Here is a 15,504-nt window from a genome sequence, read left to right as displayed (position 1 = left end):
ACACTTTCGACACAAAAAATTAACTATTAAAAATTATTAAAATAAATTTAAGCAAAATAATAAAATGTACTTTTACATTTCCAACTAAAACTTAATTATTGGATCTATTAACAATCGTTACATATAAATGGTATATTTTATAATCATATATAAATATAAAAAAAAAAACTTGTTTTAAAACAATTATATATATATATATTACTATATAGTTTGTATTATATAATGTTGTTTTTTTTTTTTTTTTTTTTAGTTAATCTTACAAATATATATTTTTTTTTTTTTTTTTTGTATAAGAAATTTATACTTTTATCGAACATTCAAAAATTTTTCATTAAAAAAAAAATTGTTATATATAAGATCATAATAAAATATAAACAATAAAAACCACGCTTTTTAATTATTGATATTTTTTAATGCATATAAATATTTTTTGATTATAATTTAAAAAAAAATAAATTATACATTCTATATTAACAATAATTTATTTTATGTAAGCATCAAAATAAAATAAATAAAAATATAACATAATAAAATCAAATATAATAAAATATAACGTAGTAAATATAACGTAATAAATATAACGTAGTAAATATAACGTAATAAATATAACGTAATAAATAAAATATAATACAATACAATGTTATAACATAATAAAATATTATAATACAGATTATTCTGCTAACAACATTTATTAACTACATAAATTTATTAGCTTTTTTTTGCTATTTGAATGAAAAATTGTGTACTTTTATTTATAGCATATATGTAACACTACTATGACCGTTATCTTGAAATAAAAATATAAATAAAAATATATATGCGTATATATATGCGTATATATATGCATATATATATCTATATACATATCTATATATATACAATGGTTTTTTTTTGCTATAAAAAAAAAAAAAATTAATTATACTTAAAGAATATTGTCAATGCTAATATAATAGGATTTTATGTATGGCATACAAATTTAAAAAAAAAAAAAAATAATGCAAAATAATAGTGAGTGTCAAAATGGCTTAAAAAAAAATTAAGGCATGCTTTATTATGGTTGTATATAATATTATATATTTATTTAAATGTAAATTTTTAAAATATTTCAAATTTTGCATGACTATAAAAAATTATTATAATAGCTCTATAAATAATAATAAAATTGTATGCAAAAAAAAAAAACTATAAAATATTATAAGCCATAAAAAAAAAATGATACCAACAATTTATATCATATATACAACAATATTAATACAGCACTAAATAACAAGCGATCAAATCATTGCAAACAAATATACATACAAACTTATTTTTATACTTAACAAAATTTATAATCTTATTCATTGTTTTTTTTTTTTTTTTTTTTATTTCGTCTTTTATATTAAATAAATTATTAATATAAAATTATAATACTTCCTTTATGCATGCTATATATATACATGCATATTGCATAACTGTAAATACATATTTCACATTTTATATATAAATAAAGATACATATAAATATATAGAAAAGGGTACTTTTATTCTTAATATATATAATAAAATAGTATTAACAAATTAAAAAATCTTAACTCTAAAATTGTTATATGGTTATGTTAATTTGCATTATAAACAACATCCCTTAATTGCATTACATACGAATCATTTCGCAAATTTTATAACTTAAACAAAATGAAACAGCCACTTCAATGTATATTTATTATTATATATACTTGCGGAATGTAAAAAGGTACAATAAATGTAAAAATTTCACGAAATTCGCTACATTTTTATTCAAACAAAATATTATGAACTGTTAATACACATAACTGTAAAATGTAGTAATGTAATTATATGCAATTGTAAAATAAACGGATATGTCTAAAATTATGTCACATTTCAATCAGCTCTTTTTCTTATTTATAATAATAATGCTGAAAATTAGCTATATATTAAAGCCCAATGCGCAAGCCCTTTAAATATTAAGCATTATAAAATACCGTAATATATATATTTTTTTTAAGTTTACAAAAAAAAATTTTCATTTTATGCATACACTTAGAAATCACAAATGTATATTTTCTTTATTTAAAATTATAACTAAAACAAATTATCACACGTAAATATCTCCATGTATAATTATTAAAAATGTAAAATAAATATTCTATCACATATTTAAAATTAAATATACACATAATATTGAAGGAATTATTTAAACACTCTTTTAAAGGCTTAAGATAAGCACCATCAAATGAGATAACATATTATTACTATTACTATTACTATTATTATTATTACTATTACTATTATTATTATTATTATTATTATTATTATTATTATTATTATTATTATTATTATTACTATTACTATTACTATTACTATTATTATTATTATTACTATTACTATTATTATTATTATTATTACTATTATTATTTTTTTTTTTTTGCACAATTTGTAATATGCACACATAATTAAACGCGGCAGGCTTAAAACCTCGATTATAAATTTGTCAACCCAAAGATTGGCCTCGCCATTTTTTAAATCAAGCCAAATAAAACAAAACAAAACAAACTTCACAGTCTCATGCTAACTCACCTTTTCAAGCATTATAGAAAATTATATAATACATGAAAAGCTATTTTAGGGAAACCTTTAGAATAATTGTGTGAAATATCTTATTATTCACAAACATTGCTTTGAACATTTTTCACATTCCTTTATTTTCGATTATATTGCAATTACTATATTATCATTGCGATTAATGATTATTATTTTTATTTTTTATTACACTTCCATATTAATAAGTTGAAAAAAAAGCAATTAATTAAAAATACATTAACATACAGGTATAAAATATAAAATGTAAAAATTAATATGCACATGGTCATAATATCATAGGAACATAAAGTATTATATAAAATCTTTGTTTTCTTATCACTACATACATAGTATGTATATGCATATATAAGTATGTATTACTGTAATTATATATTATCCTTCAAATTATCTAACCAAATATGTTATATGTGTTTTTCCAATATATATCCAGTTCGTATATATAACTATTTTTTTTTTTTTTGCCTTGCATGTTCATAAAATTATGTATATTTTTTTTTTTTGTGGCTACAAAGTAGCTATAATATAAATTATTTAAAAGAAAAAGCCTAAGACTTTTCCTCCTGTATGTTTTCTTCTTGCTTCTTCGTGATCCATAATTCCATAAGGGGTTGTTAAAATTAAATGTCCGAAAAGTCTACTTGGTAATATGTTAGTTATAATTTTTTCAATTTCGTCAAGCTTGACATCATATCTGCGAAAAAAATGATCATATATTTTTATGGATAAAATAAAAAATGACATATTTATGCACTACAATATATAAAATTATTATTTTTAAAAAAAAAAAAACATACCTTGGAGATATTACTGCACATTTATTTATTCTTCCTAATAAATTTACAACAATTTTTCCTGATCTATGATCATCAACAATTTCGAAATTTCCAATATATCCTTTTTTTTGCATATATTGTAAAAATTTAATTACAACTTTTGAAGAAGGTCGAATTAAAACTTGTCTCCTTCCTCTTTTCTCAGCATTGTTTATTGTTTTCAAACAATCGGCTAATACGCTCATTCGAACCATCTGTAAATATTTAAAAATTAAAATAAAAAAAAATATTACATATATATATATCACTTAATTTTTAAAATACTACTAAAATAGGAAGCACTATTATACGTATATAATATACATGTATATGAACAACTTAAAACAATATATCTACAATATGAAAAAATAAAGCGCTTTAAAAAAAATTACATTTTAGGGATATACTATATATTATATATATATATATATGATGTAATTATATTTAAAAAAATAAAGAATATCTACGCTTTCTTTCTTTCTTTCTTTCTTTATTATTATTATTATTGTTATTCATTTATTTGTTATTTTTTTTAATAATTATAGCTTAAACTTTTAAGTACAAAAATGTGGTATATATTACTCATATAACTTAATATATATATAAATAGAGTTTTATTTATTACCTTGCATAAATTTTGGCTTTATTTGTTTTTTGAATGTTAAAAAGTTTTAAGGACTTTTACAGGAAATTAAGGTGAATTTATAAAGTATATAAATAATACACTTTGTCCCTTTTTTTTTTATAAAAATTATTTTAAAAATTTGAAAATATTAAATTGTTAAAATTAAATATTACATAAAATATTTTTTTTTCAACTAAAAGTTTAAAGAATAATTTATACCATATATATGATAATATTGTATACATTCATATATATTTTTTTTTTTTTTTTATTTTGCCAAATTATAATATACTGGTTCCACAAGCATATTATATTGTATTGTATTAATTATATTATATTGTATTGTATTAGTTATATTATATTGTATTAGTTATATTATATTGTACTCTACATGTTAAATAAAATAAATCGTCATGCAAACATATCTTTGCATATTTCGTTATATATGCATACTGACATATAGCTAAACATTTGTTGGCAAATAAAGTATTGCGTTCTTTGTGAAATAGCACTAAATTTTATAACGGGTTATTATATATAAATTGCTTTACTATTTTATATTTTATTTTTTTCTATACTGAAAAAAATATACTTGATATTTTCATTGTATTTTTAAAATATTTATTATCATGCATAAAATAGAGTAAGGTTGTTTTGTACCCTCTTTAAAAATGTTAATTGAATTTTACATTTTCTCATAAGTATGAAATATATTTTTTTTTAAATTGTTAAGAAAATATCTATATAATAATTATGCAATTATAAATATAATAAAAATCCATATTTTATGTAATAATTTTTTTTTTTTTTTTTTTACTTAGCATATATAAAAAATAGTTAAATTAATTAAACTGTAAAAATATATAATGAATAATGTGCCTATTTTAAAAAAAACATGTTTTTTTTTTTCTACTTTATAATTTCACATTTTATGATTTATTCACTTATTTAAAATATTCTTTATTTGAATTATCAATACTTTATTGTTCTTTCTCGAAAAAAAACGTAACCCCAAAATAATATTCAAATATTACTAAGTTGGGGATACCAAACTAAAAACTGGAACAACATTTATAGAATTTTTTCTTCACCCATAAAATAAAATACGAAATATTGCACAAGTTTGTAATCTACCATTTGACTGTTCATAATATACAACATTTTATAAGCATGCTTCTATTTTATTCTATTCAAAATGATAACCATAATACCTTCTTTTCACTAAATAAATATACACAACCTTTTTACATGTACTATGTTGTTTCGTAATATAATACATTAACTTTTTCCTTTCCTTTTTTTCCTTTCCTTTTTTTCCTTTCCTTTTTTTGAGGGAATGAACTATATACATGCCCAACATTGTGTATCATAAATTCGTTTGTATAGCAAAATATATACAACATGAAAATTTAATTGATATAGAAAGGTTTTATAAAAAAAATATAAATAGTAGTAGGGATAATTTTATAAGTTATATTTATATATAATAATTTTTATTTTAAAAGGAAAATTATGCATGTACATATAAGTGAGAATGCATAAAGATTTGGGTATAAGATTCAAACTTAAATTTGTTTTATGAATGAAAACTTACAAAAAAAAATAAAATAAATAGATACACAAATATGCCTAAATAAATACGCAAGTATGCCTAAATAAATACGCAAGTATGCCTAAATAAATACGCAAGTATGCCTAAATAAATACGCAAGTATGCCTAAATAAATACGCAAGTATGCCTAAATAAATACGCAAGTATGCCTAAATAAATACGCAAGTATGCCTAAATAAATACGCAAATATGTGTAAGTAAATTATGGAGCTAATGCAAAAAGCTTCGGACAAATAAAATAATAGCAATTGTGTAGGTTTCTAAAATATCCATAAAAAGGGGAACTATGTGTTATATAACTTTGGGGGAAATATAATTATAATTTATTTTCGTATAAATAATTCAATTTGTAATTTGGAACAATATTTTTATTTTTTATATCTTTAAATTATATGAACCATTTACCAATGTGCATAATTTTTCCTGTTATAAAAGTTATCATTTTTTTTGTATTTTGTTTTACCCCTTAATTTTTAAATAAATAATTTAAAAAAAAAAAAAAAAAAAAAAACAAATGGCCACAGGACACTTTGTCCTATATATATTTTTTAATCTCCAAATATCGATATATCCATTATTTTAACTTTTTAATTTTCCGTTATATGCACACACATACTACGGTAATGTTAAATAATAGCCAATTTATGTATAACTTTTTTTTTTTTTTAATTTTTTTTTTTTTTTTTTTTTTTTTTTTACACATTTCTTCTTCGAACTCCTTCTTGAACAAGCTTTTCTGCGATATTTCCAGTAAATTGATTTAAATGGTTAGTAGCTGTTTGGCTAATTTTATGAACAGTATCATCAATTGCTTTTTCATGTTTTAATAAGATTGGACGTATAACATAATTATAAACTGTCTCGGCACCTCGAACTTGTGGCATATATAAATATAATAAGAAAAGTAATTTTATTACATAATAAAATGGAACCCAAAATAATATTATATCAATTAAATATTCAATAAAAAAAAATAGCGAAAATACTACCCAATATGTAAGCCATAATTTTGTTTCTGCATGTCCTTGTGACTCTACCGCTTTAAATGACTGATATGCTGTTTGAAAAAAAAAAAAAAAAAAAAAATACATAAATATATATATATTATAACTAGTAAACGTCTACTCTTATATCTTTTAAACAATTCACAAAAATGGGGTGTGGAAAAGCGCGGAAAAACATTCTCCATAACGCCTCAGTTAGCCATGTTACAAAAACATGTACAGTGCAGGTAAATTTCTCTCTTTTTTTTTTTTTTCGCTACCTGGATAGGCAAATCCAACCAAATTACAAATTAAGGCTGCCCCCCAACCTAAAACCAAAGAAATAAAAAGAGCAGAACCACCAAAAACAACAATATAAGATGGTTTAATTCCTATTTTATATCCAAATTCAATTATAAATGGATAATTTTTAAGATATTCATCTACTTGTTCAAGTTTTCCGCTTAAATCAAAACTATTTAAGGAATCTCCTAAAATTTTCGAGGACATACGTTTTAAAGAATTTTGTTTGGTTATAGGTTCGTTACTTGGTTTTTCATTTTCCTTTTCCTTTTCTTTATTTTTATACAATTTACTCATCCGCATTTTGTTATAATAAAGTATTTTTTTTTTTTTTTTTTTTTTTTTTTTTTCAATTTATTAATTATAAAATACCAATTTCTTTATTTATTTGTCTTTGCTAATTCAACTTGATATAAAAATGTGCATTTTTGTTTTAGAATAAAAAAAATTAATAATAATACAATGGTAGATAGGTGCTTGATAAGTTCCTTGAAATTTACTAAATTGGGAAAATGCACACACACTATATTATATATATAGATATTTTATGGACTTATTATATGCACACATTTATATAATTTAAAGAAAATAAAAAATGCAAAATATATTGCCATCCACATATATATGTATATATATATATATATATATATATATATATGTATATTTATTTATTTAGAGAAGTTAATTAAAAGATATCCTATCGATCTTCTTCAATTCCAAACAAAACATATAAAAATAATGAACAAATAAATTACTAAAATACTTATTGCATTTTTGACAATAATCTTATTTTTATTTTATTTGAGAAACTATTCACTATTTTATTATTAACAAAGAGAAATATAATATACACCCTCTTAAAATTAGCTAATGATACATGTTCTTTATATATACATAATGAATTATAGATATCTATTATCTTGCATTTTATTTCCCCACTAATTTTTATTTACTCTATTTATTTTATTTATTTAATAATATATTTTCTCAATCTTAAAATAGTTTAATTTGACTAGTAAATTTCTCTTTTTTTTTTTTTTTTTTTTTTTTTTAAATCGGAAAGAATTAGTACGCAATAAGGAAAGGAGTTATACATAATATGGGGGGGGTAGGAAATAAAACGAATAAATATTTAAAAAAAAAAAAAAAAATAAATAAAAATATAAGTAAAAATATAGTAAAAATATAAATTATATTAATGTACACGCTTCAAAAAAAGTAGAAAAATAAAATATAAGAAGCATATCATAGTGCATAAAAAAATATGTATTAGAAAAGGATACATTTACAAAAAATTATCATAACATTTTACTTTTTCAGTGAATCCGTTTTCTTTTCTTTTCTACACTTAAATATATTTTAATGAGTTCGTATTTTTTCTCTTTTCAAACATTTTATAATAAGATATTAACCCAATAAAATGTTTGAAAAAAAAAAAAATGGGCTTATAAAATATGCACAACTTTTTTATTATACATTTATATTATCAAACAAATTATCTTAAAACTTATATTTTCATCATTGATTCTTTTTCTTATTTTCAAAAAAAAAAGTATCCCCCACATATACACTTGCTCTCTCTATATTATTTAAAAAAAAGACAAAAAAAGCAAAGCAAAAAAAGTAATGTACGAAACAAAAGTAATGTACGAAACAAAAGTAATGTACGAAACAATGAATTATTGAGATAAAAACATGTTGGGAATAAAAATTATGAATAAATGAATATTTTATAAATTTTTTATGCAACCGTCTTTTTATTGATAAATTGTGAAAAGATCACACATAATTATTATACATCCTGATTTCGAATAGAATTTTGTTAAACTTATACGAATTAGAAAATAACAATAACTTTATTTTATTCAAATAAAAAAAGAAATATTAAAAATATTTTTTCTAGTACCCTTTATTTATATATGCATAAAATACAATCACTTTTTCATTCCCTATTTTGTTAAATTATGAACAATTTTATAAATTATAAATTATATATTTTATATATTTCCAACCTATTCCATCTCATTTCCAACCGATTCCATCTCATTTCCAACCTATTACATCTCATTTTATTTCTCAAAAATAAATATCAAGACAAAAATCTCTACATATAATAATCCACATTTTGTTTCTTCGCTAATTTTAATATACATGTACATGTACATAATTTTGTTCTCATTCGCTTACTACTTAATAGTTAATCCAAATAAATGCAAAAAAATATTTTGACAAATAAAATATTTATAACATATTAAATTATTTTATTTAAAATAAATATAATAAAAATGTATAAGTAATCAATGTTATAGTTATTTTATAGTTATTGTTATAGTTATTTTATAGTTTTTTTTTTTTTTTTTTTTTTTTTTTTGGAGGGGGAAGGGGAGCATATAAAAAAAGGGTTACCTGAATTTTCCCATACCTTACAAAAATATATATGCATATATATAGTGGATAATAATATATGTTAGAATAAATATATAATGCATATTTTTTTTTTTTTTTCTCTGATTCGCATATTTTATTTAAGTGAAAAAAATTGAAAAAAAAAAATGAAAAAAAAATGAAAAAAAAATATGGTTTAAAAATTAAATAATTATTTAAAAAGCATGCACATTTATATTCTCATAGTTTTTTATAGTTTTGTATAAATTAAAAAAAAATGACAAATATAGATATATAAAATAATTAATATATTTTTCCCCCTATTTTCAAGTATATATATTTTTTAATAATGAACTTTATTTGAGGCGTGGATATATAATCTCTTTTTATTTAAAATGTATTTGCGTTAGCAATTTATATTTATAAGCCCCCCCGAAACGAACAATCAAACAAGCAATCAAATAAGCAAGCAATCAAACAATCAATCAAACAAATAAATAAGCAAATGAAATTAGCAAACGAAATTAGCAAACGAAATTAGCAAACGAAATTAGCAAACGAAATTAGCAAAACGGCCAATGTTTCGACACTTAATTATTTCCATGTATGTTTAATTCAACGTGTTAATTGTTTGTTTCTCAATATATGAATATATATATCTTTCCTTTTGTATACATATCTTTCCCGCTTTGTACATTTCTCCTATATATATATATATATATGTCAAAATAGCATATATTAAATATTACTATAATTCATTCCCCTTTTTATCTTCCATTTTTATCTTCCATTTTTATCTTCTACTTTTATCTTATTTTTCTATACATACATCGTCTTTTTATTGTCTTTTGATTCATACCTTTCTTTTGCCATTCTGATCATTTTTATTTTCAATATATTTTCAAAAAAAAAAAAAAAAAAAAAAAAAAAAATACATATATATATATACATATACACGTACGAGTTAGCACAAAACACCATAAAGTGGTTTCTACTTTAAATAAGTTTCATAACAACTTGATCTTTTATACATTTATAATTTAAAAAATGGGAAAGACGGGAAAGCAATATATTCTCGACCCACCATGTGTCAAAACAACATGCTCAAGTGAAGAATCATATATTCGATGTGTTGAATATGGAAAAGCAAAAGCAACATATAGTAATTTTAATTTATTTTTAAAAGCAATTATGGCTGGAATATTTGTAGGACTTTGTGCCCATGCCTCAGGAATAGCAGGTTTGAATTTTGTCATTATCTTTAAAAAAAAAAAAAAAAATAAAATAAAATAAAAAATAAAAAATATAAAAAAATAATGCACAAGATACACCTCAATTGAGTGCTTATAAGCTCACGCACGTCACTATACTTTCGCAATTTTTAGGGGGACTATTTTATTATCACAAATTACGAGCATATGTCGGGGCATCATTCAGTTCTTTTGTTTATGGCTTTACATTTCCAATTGCTTTTTTATGTATTATATGTACAGGATCAGATTTATTCACAGGAAATACATTAGCAGTTACAGTTGCTTTGCTTCAAAAAAAAGTTAAATTATTATCATATATAAGAGTTATGTTAATATCTTTACTAGGAAATTATATCGGAGCAGTTTCCTTTGCTTTTATCGTATCATATGGTTCCGGGGCATTCCATCAACATTCAGATATCGAAAAAAATCATATTTATGAATTTTTAAATGCAATAGCCACAAAAAAAGTACACCATTCATTTTTTGAATGTATATCTTTAGCTATCGGATGTAACATTTTTGTTTGCTTAGCAGTTTATTTTGTTTTATCAATTAAAGATGGCAGTGGGGTTGTGTTTAGTGTGTTCTTTGCAGTATATGCATTTGCCATAGCAGGATATGAACATATTATTGCAAATATTTATACATTAAATATTGCTCTTATGGTTAAAACCGATGTCACTTTTTTTGACGTTTATTTTAAAAATCTTATACCAACTTTGATAGGAAATTATGTAAGCTCGCGTCCTGCATCTCATCACGTTTTCATTTCCAACATTTTCAACATTTCCAACATTTCCATCATTTTTTCAATCTTTTCATTTTGTTCAGATTGCGGGGGCTCTCGTTCTAGCTTGCCCATTTTATATTCTATACAGACATTATTACGAGGATTATGAAGCAAAGAATTCGAGTTTAGGAAGCATGAATATCAGAGGGTGATAAAAAAAAATGCATAATATGCATCTACACACAACTTTTGCCATATAACTATTTCATTCCCCTTTTTATCCGATCTTTCGTTTCCTTTCATTTTATTTTCTTATCACATTATCTATTAATATATGACCCTCTTCAACCCATTTCTTAATTATAGAACATCTATTGAGATACAGAACGATATATAATACAGAATCTTTCTAATGCGCACGGACGCTAATTCATATTACCAAGAATAATATAAATTTGATTCCTAGAACATTGTATATATATAATATCCTTAAATAATTATTTATAAGCTTTTATGAAAAATCGAAATAAATTTCCATTAACCATCTAAGCGTGCAATTTTTTTTTTTAACTTAAATATAATTACATCACTTTTTTATTTATAGATTTTTAATTAAAAATACATTTTTAATTTTTTTAAATTGGGACTTATTAAATTTGTCTATTTTTTATTAAACATGTCTATTTGCAAATAATTGGAAATACAATATATTGTTATGAACATGTTTTACATTCCTTTTTTTTGTTTTACCACCTTACCAATCATATTTTTACATTTTTACATTATTACTAATATTCGATTATCTTATGCATTCATTATTTTTACTATATTGCACTACTAACTGTAAACTATTTATTTTTGAAGCCAAAAACAATTTTTAAATTATAAAAAACGAAATCACAAATGAAAAATAAAAGGGAAAAAGAAAGGGGAAAAAAAAAGGGGAAAAATATATATTAAAAATATATATTAAAAACGTGTTAAAAACTGACAGACATGCAAACCCACATTGCCACCAAAAACAATACGACTCATTTTTCTACAAAATAGAAAAAGAATATGAATTCCAAAATAAACATAAAACTTAACTCATTTCACTCAACACATACACACAAAACCATCCTTTCTCTTTTTTATTCCCACACACATTTTCTCTATAAATGGGTTTTAATGCAATTTTGTATATTATTCTGTATCTTATTTGTAAGAATTTTTTGAGAATTTTTTGTATTCTCTATTAAATCAGCTATAATGGCAAAATTTTTATTATATGTATTTACCGTATCTTGAATATGATTAACAATATTGTTTATTTCCTGAATTTCTTGATTTGTTTTTGTTGTAATATCATCTATACTTTCATGTATTTGTTTTACATTTTCTTCAACTATAATCGTATTTTTTTTTTCGTCTTGAATTTTTTCATCCCATTTATTTTTTTCTTGTAAAAAATGATTTTCAGTTTCATTTAAAATATTTTCATTTTCTCTTTTTTTTTTTTTTAAATTCTCATTTTCCTCCTTTAATGATTTTAAATTAGTACCCAAATCTTTTAATTTATTTTTTTTATCAATATGAACTTTTAATGTTTCATTTATATGACTTGTTAATATTGTTAATAAATTTACTAACTTTTTTATGCACAAGTCAGCTATATTTATCTTATTTTTTATATCTTCATTTTTTTTTTTACTCGTTTCACAATGAGACATATGTTCATATAATAAATCTTTCAATTCGTCATTATATTGTTGTAATTTTTCAGGTGATGGCACTATTTGATCTTCCAAATCTTCTTTTTTTTGTCTATATCGAGAAAATTGAAAAATTAATTCATTTGTTTCATTTACTATTCTATCCTTTGTAGATTTTAATGATATAAGTATACTTTGTTGAGAGTTTAATGAATTTTGATTTTCTATAATTTCTTCTTCATAATCTCTTTTTATATTTTTTTCATTTAAAATGCTAGTTCGCACTTCTTCATGTTTTGATAATAATACTTGTAATTCACTTTTAATTGACTTTAATTCATTATCTAATATATTACTTTCATTTTTTCTTTCTTCGATTTGTTTTATAGTTGCATCATTTTCATTATATATCTGTTCTCTATATCTCATAAAATGCATAAAGGCATTAATTAATTTTGTTATATGACCACTTGTAGGCTTAAATATATAACTTAATGTATTATCCATATTCAATATTTTATTAATCTTTTCACAATGTCGAAAAAATCGTAAATTACCAATAGCTTGTAAATGATTTTTACCTTCATTTGGTAAAATTTGTATTCCATCAATTGATGGCATTGAACTTTTCAAATCTCCTGTAAATTCTTCAATTCTTATATTATTAATATCTTTATTTAAAATATATTTTATACATATACTATAAACTCCTTGAACGTCTTCAGTTGTTGGATGTTTTAAGGTTGAAGGTGTAATGGCAACACCATATTTATTCATCTCATTTCGTATTTCATCAAAAGGTAGTTTAGGCAATGTGTCATTCATTGTGCTCATTTCTTCTGATTTATATATTTCTTTTTCAATATTGCCTATCTAAATATTTTTATTAATATTGTAAAAAAAAAAAAAAAAAAAAAAAAAACTGAAACAAATAATACTATATATTATTAGTATAATATTATGTATATCATATTGCACACGTAATTCGTAAAATAAAATTTTTAAAACATTGCAAAAAGTTTTATATTTGAGAAAAGTGGGAACTGTGGTTTTTTGTATTTCCAATTTATTGCTACTAGGTTACTATTATTTTCGATTTTTTTTCCCATTTCAAAATGTGTATAATACATTCATAAAGTATTACTCTCATATGACACATGAAAGCTTATATACAATAAGTGTAACCTGTTTTTAAATATTAAGAAATATACGCATTTAATTAAATTTTAATTTTATATAAAATTGAAAATACCCAAAATCGAAGAAATAATTACATAAAAAAATCCAAAACAAATAAATTTGAAATTTAATAATTCCATATGGAATAATTTGGGAGATAATAACTAAAAAATGAATATAACTTTTGAAAATAACTATAAAAATAAATACTTTTAAAAATTAATAAATTATGCATGAACAAGCAATATTTTTTTAACTATTTTTATTATTATTACTGCTATTATTTTTTTTATTTTTTTTTATTTTTTTTTTTTTTTTTTGGTATGTCTATTTTTCTTTTATTTTCGCTACATAATGTGTATAAATTATTACCATATGAAAAAAAACATTAACTGTTCATATTTTTTTATCAATTTAAAAATTATTTTAAAAATTAATTCAGTTGAAAGGTCATATAAAAAATGTGTACATATGTTATGTATATATTTATATCTATAAATAAATAATCATCCTAGTGTATGTGTTTATCATATAGATATATAGTTGCACTCTCCTATCAAATATACCAAGTATTATCAATCATATAAATCATATAAATTCCCATTTCAACAAAACCTTTTCCCTTACTCATAATACATGATAAAATTGCGCTTACAAAATAATATTTCAAGTTCATTACACTATTATGTAGTTATGTGAAATAACACGAGAAAAATGTATGATGACCAACCAATTGCCTACCCATTTGTCCTCATAAAAAAAAAAAAAAACAATGTATTTATTTACATTGGTAATATATATATATATTTTTTAATTATGTTAAATAAAGGAATAATGATAATAAAATAAAAAAATGTAATATAAACTAATTATCGTTAAAATATAGGAAATGCATTTTCATATACTATTTATCAAAATACATACCTGAATTGGCATGTGTAAAAATTTGTGCAATCAAACTTTCGTTGTTCCATAATTCTTGGGAAATAAATAATATTAAAATAAAAATAAAATAAATATCTTAAATCTCACATTTATAATTACTCATAGATATACCTATTAATTAAATATAAATACTAACAATATTATGAATGTTCATTTTTCATGTTTCTTTAGTCATAATTTTTAAATATAAATTTTGGAGAAATAAAAGAAAAAAAAATATATATATGTATAACATCATAATATACATTTTAAAAGGTTTGAAAAAAAAGAAATGTAGATGGTTTAAAATGCTAAACTTATGTTTAGGGCAATCCCTTTCATTCTATGATTTTAACAGTTAGGCAAAAAAATGACATCGGGAAAAAATGCCATAGCAATAT

At 21.3% G+C, this 15,504-nt stretch overlaps 4 protein-coding genes across 4 annotated transcripts; 1 reads left to right on the top strand and 3 right to left on the bottom strand.

Moving 5' to 3' along the window:
- Positions 1–3,131: 3,131 nt before the first annotated feature.
- PY17X_0417400 (40S ribosomal protein S15A, putative) lies at positions 3,132–3,627 on the bottom strand (the record flags this gene model as incomplete). The annotated part of the gene is made up of 2 exons (XM_720236.1): positions 3,132–3,291; positions 3,395–3,627. 2 exons carry the CDS (start codon positions 3,625–3,627, stop codon positions 3,132–3,134), a joined length of 393 nt encoding a protein of 130 aa, XP_725329.1.
- A 2,717-nt stretch (positions 3,628–6,344) lies between these two features.
- On the bottom strand, positions 6,345–7,238 carry PY17X_0417300 (protein YOP1, putative; the record flags this gene model as incomplete). The annotated part of the gene is made up of 2 exons (XM_022955111.1): positions 6,345–6,706; positions 6,914–7,238. 2 exons carry the CDS (start codon positions 7,236–7,238, stop codon positions 6,345–6,347), a joined length of 687 nt encoding a protein of 228 aa, XP_022811582.1.
- Positions 7,239–10,367: 3,129 nt separating this feature from the next.
- PY17X_0417200 (formate-nitrite transporter, putative) lies at positions 10,368–11,703 on the top strand (the record flags this gene model as incomplete). The annotated part of the gene is made up of 4 exons (XM_022955110.1): positions 10,368–10,560; positions 10,706–11,310; positions 11,408–11,514; positions 11,673–11,703. 4 exons carry the CDS (start codon positions 10,368–10,370, stop codon positions 11,701–11,703), a joined length of 936 nt encoding a protein of 311 aa, XP_022811581.1.
- A 757-nt stretch (positions 11,704–12,460) lies between these two features.
- Positions 12,461–13,834, bottom strand: PY17X_0417100 (kinetochore protein NUF2, putative; the record flags this gene model as incomplete). The annotated part of the gene is made up of 1 exon (XM_022955109.1): positions 12,461–13,834. One exon carries the CDS (start codon positions 13,832–13,834, stop codon positions 12,461–12,463), a length of 1,374 nt encoding a protein of 457 aa, XP_022811580.1.
- Positions 13,835–15,504: the final 1,670 nt, after the last annotated feature.

Source organism: Plasmodium yoelii (assembly GCF_900002385.2).
Source record: "Plasmodium yoelii strain 17X genome assembly, chromosome: 4".
Lineage (NCBI taxonomy): Eukaryota > Apicomplexa > Aconoidasida > Haemosporida > Plasmodiidae > Plasmodium > Plasmodium yoelii.
This window is presented reverse-complemented; position numbering and strand designations above follow the sequence as displayed.